Raw genomic sequence first — 14,957 nt, 5'->3', positions numbered from 1 at the left:
AAGCTTGATTTAGGCTGGGCTTATTTTGTCAAAAATGAAGCACATGACAACTTTCTGATTCATGTAAGAAATACAAACAAGCCTTTGACGGATGACTTCAGATGGAATAAACTTCCTGCTCATTCTGGTAGGTGGGAAGTTTTAGGCAAGGCCCATCCAGCTTTTTGTCAACTGTGTATGTAAGCTACAAGGAAAATCAGCCTCCAGCACACTATATCTAGGAGGGGAAAAATTATGCATAATGTGTAGAAACTAAGGTAAATACAGCATGTTGCTTTTCAAATAAATAAAAATCACTCCATCAGCAACTCATATAATCAGTGTGTCTGTAACAGGGCATTTCTGTTTAGCATGCCAGAAATGCTCTGTGGAAAAAGGAACAATTCCAAGACTTCCCTAGTCAGTACTTCACCACTGTTGCCTGTACAGATCTGTTTAAAAAAAAATTACATGAAAGAGGAAGAGACAGTCTTTGAGGAACAAGATCCAGTAATTTGATCAGTGTTCAGCAGCATGTGGGAAGAAGGCAGCAAAAGATGCTTGCTGGAGAGAAACTCAGGGACCTCGCCAGGCATCAGTGAGCAGATGGCTCCATCCTTGCAGTGAAGCTGAGCAGTCAGTCTCTTCCTCCTGCTGCTGCAACACTTCTCTGTGCACATCAAGAGAGATGCTGTACCTAAGAACCCTCAAGCAGACTATGTCAAGCAGGCAGAAGGTCAAGACTTGCAAAGAACGAAAAGTGCGTCCTTATTTTTATAGTGCCACAAGAATTTTTGTTATATACAAAAATTTTAAAGAAAAAATATAAGAATAAATTATTTTTTTAAAAGGGTCTTGGGACTGTACCAATCTCTTCTCACAGTTCTGTTGTTGTGGTTTAACCCCAGCCAGCAGCTCAGCCCCTCAGAGCTGCTCATTCACACCCCCATAGTGGGATGAGGGAGAGAATTTTAAGAATGAGAAAACTCATGGATTGAGATAAAGACAGTTTAATAGGTAAAGCAAAAGCCACACCAAAAAAGGAATTAATTCACCACTTCCTATGTGCAGGCAGGTGTTCCACCACCCCAGGAAGCAGGGTTCCATCAGGCATAACAGTGACTTGGGAAGGCAAATGCCATCACTTTGAATGTCATCCCCCTTCCTTCTTCTTCCCCTAGTTTTATGTGCTGAGCATGGTGCCATAAGGTGTGGAATGTCCCTGTGCTCAGTGGGGGTCAGCTGGCCCAGCTGTGCCCCCTTCCACCTTCTTGTGCAACACTATCTGTGTGGCAGGTGAAGGCTTTGCAGAAGTGTAGGGCAGAGGGAACGTGAGGAGTGGAAGCTACGGTTGTTTTGGCTGGGAAGATGCAGGTGTCCAGTCACACAGCTTGAACAGATCCGTGGGGCTGCTGCAGATGGCAATCAGACAAGCTCCTTCCTGAGGGGGTGAGGCACTCAGGACATGACCTGCTCCAGTGTCACAGGAGTCTGCTGGGTCTGATGATCCTGGATCTCCCTCCTTTGCCACCAGCTCTAGTGCACGCGTGCTCTTAATTTCCTTGATTCAAGCTAGACAGGGGTGGTGCCAACTGCAATGTTTGGAAAGGAAAGGCCTCCCCATGAAGCAGATGTGGTACCAACAACTTCCAATTACCTTTAAATTTCCTTCAGTCCTCCTGCTTGCTTTAAATTCGTATCTTCTTTGTCTCCACCTTTCCAACAGCAGTTCAGCAGCCAGAAAAATGGCTGTCACCTTATTTCTTTGGTCTTAACTGCTGGAACTTTACTGGTTCATTCTTCTTCTGTCATTTCGATGGAATGTGCCAAGTGCAAATTGTTAATCTAAGTGTATTTAAAATCACTTCAAAGCATGGAGGAGGTGTAACTTATCTGGCTTTACAGACACAGGTAGAGATTAAGCATTGTACAGGGGCCTAAGCTTTGATTGTTAGTGGAGTTCACAAAAAAATCCAATGCACTGCATCCCAGGTCTTCTGCTGTAACTGTGGTGCCTTTGGGGCTTTCTCTAGGGACTCACAAGTTCATGAGAAGGATGCGTCACACAATGAATTGAAATTAAAATCTACTGTAAATTGTGAAAACTGAGTATGAGGAAAGCATTCTCACAGATAAGTGAAAAGAAGTGTGATGAAGAAAAGCAAATGAAAGTGGGATGCTTCTTTGTAGATATTATTCACAGCAATTTGAAAATATCCAAAAAAGACTGTGGAGCCCATTTTAAAAAGTGGCTGGAGGCTGTCCCACAGGAGAGCTGTGAGGAAGCACCTACTGACCATCAGTGGGACTTAGGCTCCTATCTGTCCTTGGAGTTTTGAAAAATAATTACACCCAGTGACTCACTAACAAAGGGTCTCATTCCAGAAAGCTTCAGGATGTACATTTCCTTTTAGCGAGATTCCAGCATGATGTAGACTCCATTTTTTGGTCCAAGTGTGGCTTTTGATTTGAGCTGCAAAGGAATCTGAAAGAGAAAAGAGCATCTTATGTGCAGTTGTATGTGTTTGTTTATGTGTGTATGACACCCCCACATACAGACAGACATTTTTGCTGGAGGACCAGTTCATAGCAGGATTACTGTGGAAGCTGTAAAGTACTTGTTTTACAGTCAGCTGTGGTGGTATAATATTAAATAGAATTTACAGCCAGAGGCTGAGGCAGTGGTTACCCAGGAATGCTGTAGATCTGAACAGAAAGAAATTAACTCTATAAACTCTAGAGCTGGTGCAATGTCCATAGCAATAGACTTATACTAAAGTGCTGAGATCCTGTGAAATATGTACACACATTCTCACCCTCTATGAATGATGACATTTTGCCTGTGGTCTTGCCATACTGCTTTCCACTAAGGCAGGGCTGTGTAACAGTCCTTTTGTTGGAAAAATTATATATCTGAAATCACATTTTGCTTAAAACATGCAGTCCATGCCTGGTCTCTCCTTATTATGGAAGTGTCTCTAGCAGTTTTCTCAAATGAAGAGAAGTCACAAAGGCAAACCTGTTGTCCTGCCTAAGACACACTGTCAACTCCCTCAAGTTAACAAGTATGATCTCTAAGCCTCTGCATGTACAAACCTCAGTCTCTGAGCAAGTCTTGAATTGAAACTTCTGCAAAATCCTCAGCAGAGTAATTTTTGTCTCCAACAAACCCATTTTCATGCCAATGCAGCCACGGGGCCCTGCCCCAAAGGGCAGGTATGCAAAGGGATGTCGTTCCTTCTTGGCCTCCTCTGTAAACCTAGAAGGTGCAGAGATGGAAACCAGTTCAAGAAATGCTTTTTGCTCGATTCCATGTTTTTATCTTAAATCTCAAAAGCTGGTTATTTCAATTGATCTTAATTGACAGGTCATGGGGACTATTGATAGATTATATCCCAGTAAAAAGATAATTGACTTATGGCCATCAGCCTTTGTCAGCTGGTGACTTCAGGAGAGGACATGGAGATATGAGTTTTACTTCCAGCCTATCTTTAATGAAAATCTCTCATCTCTTTGGATTCAGTTTCCAAGAACTTTAGACTGCTAAGGTCCAGAGAACTCATGCAGGGTAGAAAGAGATGAGAGGTAATACAGGCTAATTGGAGCTTTGGAAAAAATAATATTGTACATTTCCACTAATTCCATCTCCATGCTTCAAAAACCTAAATAAGATTGAGCCACTACTCCAAAAAGTACTGTAGAGGCCCCTAATTTGATATTGAAGGACCATTAATTCATGTACTAAGCACTGTTGCATAATCAGATAATTCTTGCCTTGCTCACCCCCATATATCATCCTGGTAAATTTAAAGTCTCCTTTGTTTGATTCCTACTGCCAATTTCAAAATTAAATATTTGGTGAGGGAAGAGGCTGTAGATGAATTACTTCATTTAATTTCATTTTATTTTTGTTATGCTCTTATTTTATTATTTTTGCTAACATTACCAGCTATACAATCTGAGCAGAGTGTTAGTAATTATAGATCATTCTTCAGGGAAGGTTCAAAAGGGAATTAATCTCAGATTCATACCAAACAGCACTGTGTGAATCAAGGGGACTGCAGCCTCTACTAACCATTTTACCCTTTCATGCTACTGTTAAAGTGGTGAATAAACAATTAAGAAAGCATTTCTAGATAAGCATTGCTAAAAATACCCACCCCAGACTTCCAGCTGCTGCTAAGATTCCTCTCCAGCAAAATCTCTGGTCTTCTCTAACCTGGCATTGCTCTTCTTCATGGCCAAAATATTCTAATGGAGCATATGCCTGGATTTGTTCCAGAAGGAGCACTAGGCAAACCCATCTACACCACACATGTGTTGTCTTACTGGCAAAGATGGTTCTGGGCTGCCAGCCTCACACCCAGTTGTTTATGGAGCAGGCACTTCTTTTCTTAGTAAACTTGTGAACGTAGTGGTAGCTTAAAATGCATCTGCCCACTAAACAGTTTAAAAATATCGCTGCCCACAAAACTAAATTGTGCTGCCACACAGCACCACATCAGCTGAAACTCTCCCTGTAAGCTCAGCCCAGCACCTGTAACACAGGGCAGGTACAAAACCACAGCTTGACAGGGTTCCTCCTACCCACTGAAGATATAAATGCTCCACGTGAAACTGTCTTGCCAAGCAAGAATCAAGGATCCTAACTTACAGACAGAGAGCAAATTCCCCGTGGGAGATGGGGTAGGTTCCCCACTCACAGAGTACCCACACTGTTATGTTTCAAGTGAAAAGAGTGCTCTAAACCAGCAAGGAGTTGGATGAGTTTCCCAGGTACAGCCAAGACAGTGAATATACTGTCCCACTTCAGAATTTTGGCACCCAGAAACAACATTGTTCACAGTATCTGATTTGGAAACAGGTCTGAAAAGCTCTGCCACAGTTCAACCTTGACCAAACTTTGCACCTTCTGTGGAATACACCACTATCATCACTTGTCTGATGTAGTAGAAATAAACTGCTTTTATGGTCTAAATAAAACTTGGCTCCTCTTGGTGGAAGTGCTGCTTTGGATGAATAGTGGGTGACTGTGGCTGTGAAAGAGCAGCAGAATCTGGTGCCTGCACTGGACAGGTTGAAGTTCTGTGCCCACAGGCCTAAGTAAGGACCTCAACCTAAGGGCAAAAAGCATTACTCCACATACCTCTCAGGAATGAACTTTTCAGGTTCTGGCCAGAACTCAGGGTTGTGGTGAAGGTGTCCAACTGCAGTTTCAATGACAGCTCCAGCCGGAATATGCTGCCCCAGCACTACGCAGTCTTTAGCTGCTTCCCTAGTGAATCTGCAACAACATCATGCATCCCAGATGATTAATAAAGGTTAAAAACACAGCAGGAGAGATCTAAAATGTATCTGTCTTCATCTGACCAAACACTTTCTGGGGTAACACTTTCTCATAGATAAATACAACAACTGTTGTATTTATAAATATTATCAATAATATGTATTGATAAAGACAACAACAGTGTCTTCTCAGGTTACAATCATCTCCACTTAGAAGTCCATAGCTGCAGCCCAGGTGGTCGACTTTTGGCCTTTTCACAGGAAACCATTTCTGGTTGTTTACTGTTTTCAAAAGCATTAACTGCTAAACTGCAATTTTATCGTTGATGTTGGGTTTAAACTCATTTTTTTAATGAAAATTGCTGATGAAATGTGTCAGTCATCTCTAATAACACGTAGAAAGAGTGTGCTGGTTTGCCTCCAGGAAAAGAAAAGATAGTAAAGATAGCTTTGAGTTTGTTTATTTGAGAAGCTCCCCCCTGTTGGTGCAGCACCTGAAACTTAGCAAGGGATGGCTGTAATATTAGTGCTGAGTGTTCTGCTGCTGCTGCTACTCTGGAAACACAACTAATTCACAAGCCTTGGAAAACCACATTTCACATATATTCAGCAAAGACAGGCATGATGTTAACAACAAAACTCTTCTGTTTTCTCCCACCCTGTGATGATAGGTGACGGAGGTGTCCTTAGGAACCTCACCATGACAAGACAGAAAAGTCACCTGCCAAAGCCCAGCTTGTGTCTTACAAAAGATTGTGTGTGGGTGTGCATGTGTGGTGAGTTCTGATCCAGATCTTTTGGTGCTTGCGTGGTCACTACAGATCCCAGATCAGCCCAGACCCAGGTGGGTGCCCTGCTGTCTCAGTCTGGGACCATTTGCAAGCACAGGGCAGAGGCAATGTGCAGGAACTTCCTTTGCTGCTTCCCACACTCTGCCAAAAAGTTGAACAAAGATTTCAGCTTCAGGGCTGTCAGTCTGGTATCATTACAGAAACACATTCTTTCCTTGCTGTCACCGATCTCCCTTTCTCATAGACAAATAAATAACAGAGGCTCCAAACCTGCAATAAAACATTGGAATTAAAAAAAAAAAAAAAAAAAAAAAAGGCATTGACAAGCTATCCTTCTCATTCTTGCATGAATTTGGTGATAATGGAAACATGAGTTCTGGGTGAGAAAGTTCTCTGGATAGTAAGTTCATTTAAAAAAAAAAAAGAAACCAACTCATTTCATGAGTTTCAACAAACTTGGCTGCTACTGTTTTTCTCACTTAACTCAGAATTATCCTTGTCATAGGCAATTAACATCTTTCAGCAGCCCTGGGCTGTCCTATCCATTCTACATCCATCAGAGGAAAAGCCAGATCAATAAACAGCCCTGACAACACCAAACAAAACTTCAGAAGAACTTTGTTCTATTCTTGTTCTGTCTCCCATCTGACAAACATGGATTGTTTCCCAGTGACAGAGCCCAAACTCAAAGACCCCTGTCACTTTAACCAGCAAAACAGTTTCCACTTGTACCCCAAGTATAACACAGTAAAGGAGCAGATATCTGATATTAACTCTCTGAACAATCCTGCAGATTCCCATGAAAAAAATGTTGATTTCGAATCTTGGTGAACATATAGAAAAGAAGGTGATCTTAAGCTTTTTTGTTTTTGTTTTTGAGGTGCTTGCAGTCATGGGTTAAATTTTTCAAAAGCTCTCACAGCAAGCTCAGCTTTGGCTTCTTTCCAGTCATCTGAATTTTTCCCTGAGCTTCATGAGAAGCATTGCAACTGGATGGTCGCTTTGAAAAACCTGTATTTCTTAATATTTGTATTTATGCTTGTGATAACTTGGAGCTTTTACAATCAAATAGTTTTCTAATTTCTTTTTCCCTTGTTTTCAATTCATCAATATAGTAGAATAAGTCATGTGTGACTTGGGACAGAATTTTCAATAGTTAATGGATGTTACCATTAGTTTAGCTCTATTAGTATAAGGCAGTGCTAAGGGTAAATGGGCCAAAGTTAAACACACAGGTAAAATACATGTGTGAAATACATCTGTAAAATACAGTTTTCAGACTATGAACCCTTCCACAGATCAGGGCTGTAATAACCAACAGGGACCCCCAGGGGATGGGTTTTGGTGCATATTCCCAAAGCCTGAGGCTCATGGAAGCAGTAGCCTCTGGCTTTCTCTGACCAGACCTGCTCCAAAATGGCTCCATCCTCTAACCTTGGGAGATGTGAGGAACAGTGAGGAAGCAACCTTGGCCAATTCACTGTAAAAATGTGCTTTAGAAATACCAGAATTACCCAGCTTTCCTTCAAGAGGCCACATGATATCTTTCGAATGCACAAAGCAGCATTGATGCTGGCACAGAGACTGAGAGACCATTGGTCTTCCAACAGCAGATTTCCATTTTATAGAGCCAGGGAGCTATCCTGTCTAATCAGAAGGGGAAAAAAAGATACCTGAATGCAGGTGGGTACATGCGCAACGTCTCTGCAATCACCATGTCCAGGTAAGGGAGTTCTTGTACATTTTGGTAATCAGGGACCATCTGAAAGGGCAGGACAAAAGGAACAATTATGTTTTCTCACATGTAAGTGCCAAACTCATCCCAGATTAGCTTTTAAATCATCTATTTTTTACTGGGCATCTTTCCTGTAGAAGAACTCGATGTCTCATCTAAAACAGTAAATGATAAAATTATACAAAAATGTGGGCAGTAATTAAATGTGTGTGTAACATTCCTTTCATCATCAAAACGCTTTGGTGCACAGCCCAGCTGAAGGTATAATAATAAATCATCTTGCTAGGAAGAATTAAAAGCAGGCCATTACAGAGAGCATCAATAGCTGTAACAGAGCTATTGTTTTACACATGTACCAAAATCTGCACAGGACCCTTGTTTCTTCCCAAGGGCAAGAGGTTCACACTTTGTTCACAAGAACAGCAAGTCCTTCAGTTACTCTTGTTAGTGTTGGAACAACCCCTCTGCACTTCCCCAGCTCTAGAAATAAAGCAGAGTGCTGGTGCTGTGATGCCTGTGGAGGGGTGGAGATGGCACAGGAAGATGCAGGAGCCCCCAGCTGAGGAGTAACACAATTTACACAATGGTAAATTGCTCTGCCAAGAAGCGAGGTGCCGAGGCATAGCTCAAATCCCACCTGGCAGGGCTGCAGTGGTGCCTGAGCAGAGAAGCCTGTTTCCTCCAGCCCTTGCTTAATGCTGCTTCATTTTTCACAATGGTCAATGCCTGAGCCCACATCTTCACAATCCCACAAAGCCATTCAGCCCTTGACAAGGAGTGGTGGGCACTAAAACCCCAACAGGGCTGTAGCTCAGAAGACTTTGCCCTCTGACTGGCAACAAACAGACAGCGAGAGACACCAAACAGCAGCAGTGACAAGACTCAGCACACGGACAAACAGGGAATTTCTTCCTTGGGAAAAGGGCATCTTCCCTGTTTTATTCAGTGCTCTCAGCAGAGGGCAGCCAAAGTATATCAAATAACCTCATCAGGAAAGTAGAGTTTTGTTTTAAATTAGAGCATCTCCTAACTGACACAGAGTAAATTGGAGAAAAGCACAGACGTCAGACTAGACTAAACCTTTTATGAAGATTTGGGGCCCCTGCCGTTCACAAAGGGGACTGGATTCCATCCTTCCTTTATTTACTACAGCACTTTTCATGTATAATGCATATTTTATTGAATTTTCATGCAAAAAACATATGGTACATACTGAAAATACTAAGCAGAGAACAACTCCAGATGGTAGGCAGAAAAGGCATACAATAGAACAAGGATACCTTGCTGGATTAGGGTATCCCACTTATTCAGCACTAAGCCACCATGCACCATTTCACATTAACTGATCTTTTCTAGGGAGGAAATAGATACATTCTATTATCCCCATTTTCTGGCTCAGGAAAAAAAAGCAGAAGCAGAGAAAGTAATTTGCACAGGCTGAGTAGAACCAGTGTGCGTGCTCCTGTCTCAGGGGAAAAGATGCAACTCAGCTTGTCAATAGATGAAGTATTCTGTCAGCATATGACAAATATTATCAATACAGGAAATATGGACTGCACTGACAGCCTTTCACTGTGGCTTTTATCTTGTGGTGGTGCCTGCTAACTCAAACTTTTGGCTTAGGTCAGTGGTTATCATACAAAGGACTCAGAGCCTAAAAGCCACGTGAGAGCCGTGGCTGACATCTGTGTGAGGAGCAGTGCTCCAATAATTCCAATAGCTAAAAACAAAGCTGGGAGAATGATCTTTATCACCCTTGTTTTGCAGAAAGTGATCCGAGGGCTGCCTAATTTTGTGGGGGAAATTAGAAGCAGAGACTGGAAATGCAGTGTCAAATTTCAGGTCTTCATGGCACAATTCCCTTTCTCCATGCCCACTGGAGGTGCGCCCTGGAGGTGCTCCACTCTTCAATGCAAATACATGCTGTGGTGTTCATTCTTTTATTTTTTCTGCCAGTTTTACAATTATCATTCAGAACTTTCCCCTACTCTCCTGCATCTCTTTAATCCTGAGTCAGCATCTGAGTCCTGTTCCTGCAATCCCTCCTGATTTCATGGACAGGCTGGCTGAAAGAATCCAGGCTCAGAGAAAATGAGTGGTGGAGCCAAGAGCACACCAAGATGTGTTTGATTCTCTGAACCATGCTCTTTCCACTGGGCCTTCCTGTCTCTCTCATAATCCCCCTACTTACTTCTGGAGTCAATAATTAAGATAATTATATGGTAACCTGATATAATAAGTAGCCACTAAATCAAACCATACATCAACGAATAATAAAACACTAAATTATTGGAGCTTTGATTTGCTCTTTCAAATAGCTTCTATACCTTCAGGGGATTAGCAGCTCAGAAAACAAAACAAAAGGTGTAAAACCAGCTGATTTTCCTTAGAAGAAAATTCCTTTTGCTTACATAATGCAGGAGGGGTCAGTCAAATGGCAACAGAGTGAACTCTGCTATCATGAGAATGACAGACACATCAGTCATTTCCTACATCTGATGCAATTTAATTATTGGCACTTCCATGCTTTTAGCATCAAAGTAGCTGGACCTAATTTAGTGGTTGTTTGCAAGGTCTGACCTGCAGCTGCATAAAGTACACACAAGCCAAGCATCTCTGTTTAGGAAGGACAGTTTGTTGCTTTTTTTCCCCTTTCAAAGAAAATATTTTCCATTTGTTTTTCCACTCCCTCTCTTAAAAATATGTCTTTAGCCAAGCACGTTTCAAAGGAACATAAATATGCTTTTCTTCCTAAATGTCCCTATTTATATCTATCAACTGCTGGCAGGTTTGCTGGGGTGAGGGTGGTGTTGTGCAAACATGCCACTTTAACCCCCTGAAAAAAAATTGCTTAAATTGCCTTTTACTCAAGATGAGGCGGGGTTTTTTCACTAAGAAAGATTTCTGTCTTTAACAAGAAGAGATGGGGGGTGTGAGGGAGGATTGCATATAATAAAACATCCTGTATTTTAATTTTGCAGCCACTGCTTTGCACAGCAGTTTTTCTTACGCTTTGCACAGCCTTGTAGTGTCTTTTCCTGTTGATGTGGAAGTGAAATGGCCATGTAACATCTTGTAGCATTTCTCTGCATGCATGTTTCCCCAGTCTGATTTCTGGAGGTGAGGTGGTACACCCTCACCAATCCCAGACTATTCAATCACTTCTGGCATCTAGTTTGGCCACAGAGTCTCCTTCATGATTGACAGAAAATCACAAGCCTCCATTACCTAGAAAAAGATGGGAAATTAATTCTTCCTCCCACAGAGTACCCTGAGGTGAAATACCAGCAGTGATTATAAAATTGCCTATGTGCTACAAGGATGACGCTTGTTTTAATCCCCATATAAACTCCAAGAGAGATAACTACCTTCAGATCCACCTCTGCTTTTCAGTATTGGTTTTAGCATTTTCTAGGCAGGCAAACCTATTTTTTACCACCGCCCTCAGTTAACTTTTAATTCCTCAATGAACAGCAAGGGAATCCAAGTGCTGACAGGAGCGGTCTGGCCAATCTCTGCTGCAGTTTGAGATGTTACTGCTCCCAGTTGCTGGCTCTTCTTTGCTGGCTGTGGTTCGTGTCACCACAGCCAAGTCAGCAGAAGGGAACATATGCCTGCACCTCAATTGCTTCCATACAACGTCCAGCATGAACCCATCTTCAGTGACAGCTCAAGACGAGACACTAACTTTTCCCCAAAGCAGCTGATGATCATCCTCCTCTACTGCCTCTGTTTTGGGAATGGTAATTCAAAGTACACATCAGTGAATAAGAGATTCCCACTTATCCTATTGGCCATGCTCTAGTGATGCTCAGCATTCAGAAATGAAAAAAAATCAGAGAAAATTTTGTGCAGCTGACAGTGTGATGTGCACCTGAAATCAATTTAGAAGCAGAAAAGCCTGCCGAGACCACATTCCTCACAAGGAGCACTGCTGAGTCATGGCCTGATGCTGAAACAGCTGAGGTTTCTGAGAAGTTGCAATCCAAATCCAATGTCTCATGGGCAGGCAGGCTGTGACAAAGTCCAGGTCAGGGAGATGACATGCAGGTCTGCTTAAGCACAGATGCAGATCCATGAGTTGCCTGTGTATGCATAGCTGCACAGCCCACATGGGCTCTCCCTCAAAATGCAGACTTTGGATAGCAATAGGATAGGAGTAAAAAAAAAAGCCAGCATCGCCCCCAGGTACTCTCACCCAACTCCCTTTCAAATTGCCAAAAGGGCTACTCAGACCACAGCCATTGACAAACAGCTCAATAATGTTTCTTGATCCAAGGTGTACAAAGCTGCTGATAGATCAAAGAATCTGCCTGTGGTTTTGACCTCTCTTTGGTCACCTCTAGGAGCTCCTCATTCTCTAACAGAACTAGAGCCTGTGTGCCTCACTTGGCCTCAGAGAGGGGGAAGAAATACAAGAATGTGAAACACAAGAAAGTCAAATTAGGGCGGCCCCATGACACCTTTGGCAACAACTCTATCAGGAAAGGAAAGGTTAGAGACTGGACTGCACTCAAAATGTAGATCAATGATGAAAAGGGGTGGGATGGTTTAACAGATATCTGTCTTTAACTTGCTTAAGGAAAACTTGTCTCATGTTTGACCACTTCCAGGACAACATGCTGGAGCCCCTGTAAAGCACCAAACTAAAGCCTCCTTGCAATCTCAGGCAGCATGACAGGGAAAAATGTTGACGAAGTAAAATTTCTTAGCTTCATCCCCAGAACTTGGACCAAACACTACAAAAATGCTTAAGACATTCCTCATGCAATACTTACTGCAAATTCCCCCACCCTGTCTGCACCTGCCAGGTGAGATGTGTCTCTGACCCAAGGCACCAGGCAGAACCAGCCCATGCTGCTTGGGAAACAGGACCCAGAAGCTCCAGAGTCCCACTCACTCTGAGAGACAGATCATGGCCTTAAGATAGAGAAGAACCTGCCTAAAATCACCAAGTGTCTGTTGGCCACTTCCAGTGACAGAGGCCTAAAGAACCTTCTAGCAAAACATTAAGTTCTTGACTACAGAATTGAGGACAAGGTTCAGGAATAAAAAATAGGACAGCAAGCCTGATTTCCAGATTTTCCAGACAAAGAAACTTTCTGAACTGCCTAGCATCTCTCAAATCCTTAGAGCACACCTTAGTAGCACTAGAGCCTCTGCCATTGGTATTGTGCCTTCTCACACACTCTCGGAAATCAACATTAAAGTTCTCAGTGCCATTCCCTCTTGCATCTTTCCCCAGAAGCAAGAAAAAGCTATCCAAACCTCGCACTCCCAAGATTTCCATTTATTTCTTTGTTCCATGAGGATTACCTGCCACCTCTTTCACTTGCTTAGGTTGTTATTCAAATGGAATTTTGTCAGGCTCTGACCCCCACTCTTGGTGGCTGCTCACCGGGTTTGACAAAGTTCCTTTGTTCATTGAGGCACATCTCAAGATGTGTCAACATTCAGTGCTTCAGACACCTCAAAACAAATTCCTCCCAGCTCCTCCTAAAGACTGTGAGTGCCAGATAAATTTAGTCTTACAGCTTTTTTGTTCAAACCACCTGCCAGTCACCCTCACCTCTAAGACTCCACCTCTCTCTGGTTCACTGCCATGCAAGTCAACTGGCCGTTCACAGAGGAAGGTGCCAATTTGCAGGCTTTCAGAGCTGGTGGGAAAGGCTGGCAAACCAGTTTTGCACTGAAAACCACATTACACACAGACCTTGCAGCCAAATTCTCTCCATTTCTTTGGTGCAAATCCATGCAGCTCCCTGGGGCTGTATCAGTGTAAGGGAGAGGAAAATGTGGTTCTAAGGATGCACCAAATAGTGCTGGGGAAAGAGCCAGAAGGTATAAGGTTACACCAATGTCAACTCACTTTAAAGTTACTTTGCTTTTTGAATCAAAGAATTCAGCACCTGACAGAAGACAGACCTACACTACCTCCAGTAGCTTCCACAGTGCTAAAAGAAAGTCTTTGTAGCACCACTGCTCACAAGGAGACTTCTGCGAGATAAAAATACTTCCTGAAACTGAACAGTGTCCCAAAGCCAAACAGATAAACATAAAAGCTGAAACCAAAACAGTCAGAAATTCTCTTCCACCTACATTACTACTGACACATGGTGATCAGCAAGAACAGAATGCGTGCCATCAGGTAGAATATCCAGAAAAAGGAAAGTCAGGAAAAAAGAAGAAAATCTCTAAGGAAATACTTTATGAGGCAAACTATGAATGAAAAGAAAGGAGAAAACAATCTGTTTCTATTTAGATTTTGTAAATTTGTTAACTTCATCTAGTCCCAGATTGCCAAGAGAAGTGTGTGCCCTCAAATGAAAATTGATTAAATAAGTGAGACCGGGTGCCTGGGGTGCTCTGCTGTCACAAAGGAAGGTGCAGTTCCCCAGTGTGATGATACTGCCAGGCCAGGTAGTGTTTTGTACTCTCACTATGCTAATTTTTATTATTTTACTTAAGCTATGTGGGGAAGAGTGCCACCCCTCTAGAAGTGGCTCCCTACCTGTATGCAATGTGTGCCTTGCTCCAGCTATTTGTGATGTGGTATAATCCCTGCCCATGCATTGCAGCAGGCTAAGATCATCAGAGTCACAGAGACTGCCTTTTTCTTGCCTCCTTAAAAAACACTCAGCCCCCAGGAAATCCGCCCCGGGTTCTCTCCACAGCCCACCGAGGCTCGAAAGTCTCTCTTTCTACACTTGTCTAACACAATCAAAATTTCTACTTGGGTGGCAGAAATGCTGAATGGTGAAGGATCCCAGTGGGAGGGAAGCAAGGAGGAAATTAAACAGGAGAAAGGACTGCCAGAGGCCCAAAAGGCTGAGAAAGAGAATTATAAAACTGGGGTAGGTCTGTCCGAAGGGCATGTCACCAGTCCAAAGCACATTAACCACTGAAGTTCGTGCAAGACTTAATCCTTCCTGCTACAGAAGTGTCCCCTGATGGTTGCTGCAGATCTACAGGAATAAAGAGGAGGGATTTTTTTTTCCCCTCTCAGTAGACATTCATGGTATCACATAAGAGCCAGATGATTTAATTTAATCATTCTTGCTCCAGCTGGTATTTTCTGTATGGAGGTGACAGTGCTTTAAATTAGGGCCTTGCATAAAAAAGGCCCGTGTGTTTAGTTTAATCAAATGTTTATTTCCTCACGTTAT

The 14,957-nt window shown here is 42.6% G+C and overlaps 1 protein-coding gene across 1 annotated transcript in view; it reads right to left on the bottom strand.

Annotated features, from left to right (window-relative positions):
* Positions 1-1,000: 1,000 nt before the first annotated feature.
* The window catches only part of TBXAS1 (thromboxane A synthase 1), a 227,867-nt gene continuing 213,910 nt past the window's right edge, over positions 1,001-14,957 (bottom strand). The window contains exons 10-13 of the mRNA XM_041486019.1: positions 7,730-7,818; positions 5,126-5,263; positions 3,076-3,238; positions 1,001-2,464 (exon numbers count right to left, since the gene is read on the bottom strand). Coding sequence (XP_041341953.1) covers positions 2,390-2,464; positions 3,076-3,238; positions 5,126-5,263; positions 7,730-7,818 — 465 coding nt within the window. The 3' untranslated portion in view covers positions 1,001-2,389. The remainder of the gene's footprint in view (positions 2,465-3,075; positions 3,239-5,125; positions 5,264-7,729; positions 7,819-14,957) is intronic.

This window comes from Pyrgilauda ruficollis, unplaced genomic scaffold (genome assembly GCF_017590135.1).
Source record: "Pyrgilauda ruficollis isolate IOZ18807 unplaced genomic scaffold, ASM1759013v1 scaffold73, whole genome shotgun sequence".
Lineage (NCBI taxonomy): Eukaryota > Metazoa > Chordata > Aves > Passeriformes > Passeridae > Pyrgilauda > Pyrgilauda ruficollis.
The sequence above is the reverse complement of the archived record's forward strand: the minus strand, read 5'-3'. Positions and strand labels throughout refer to the sequence as shown.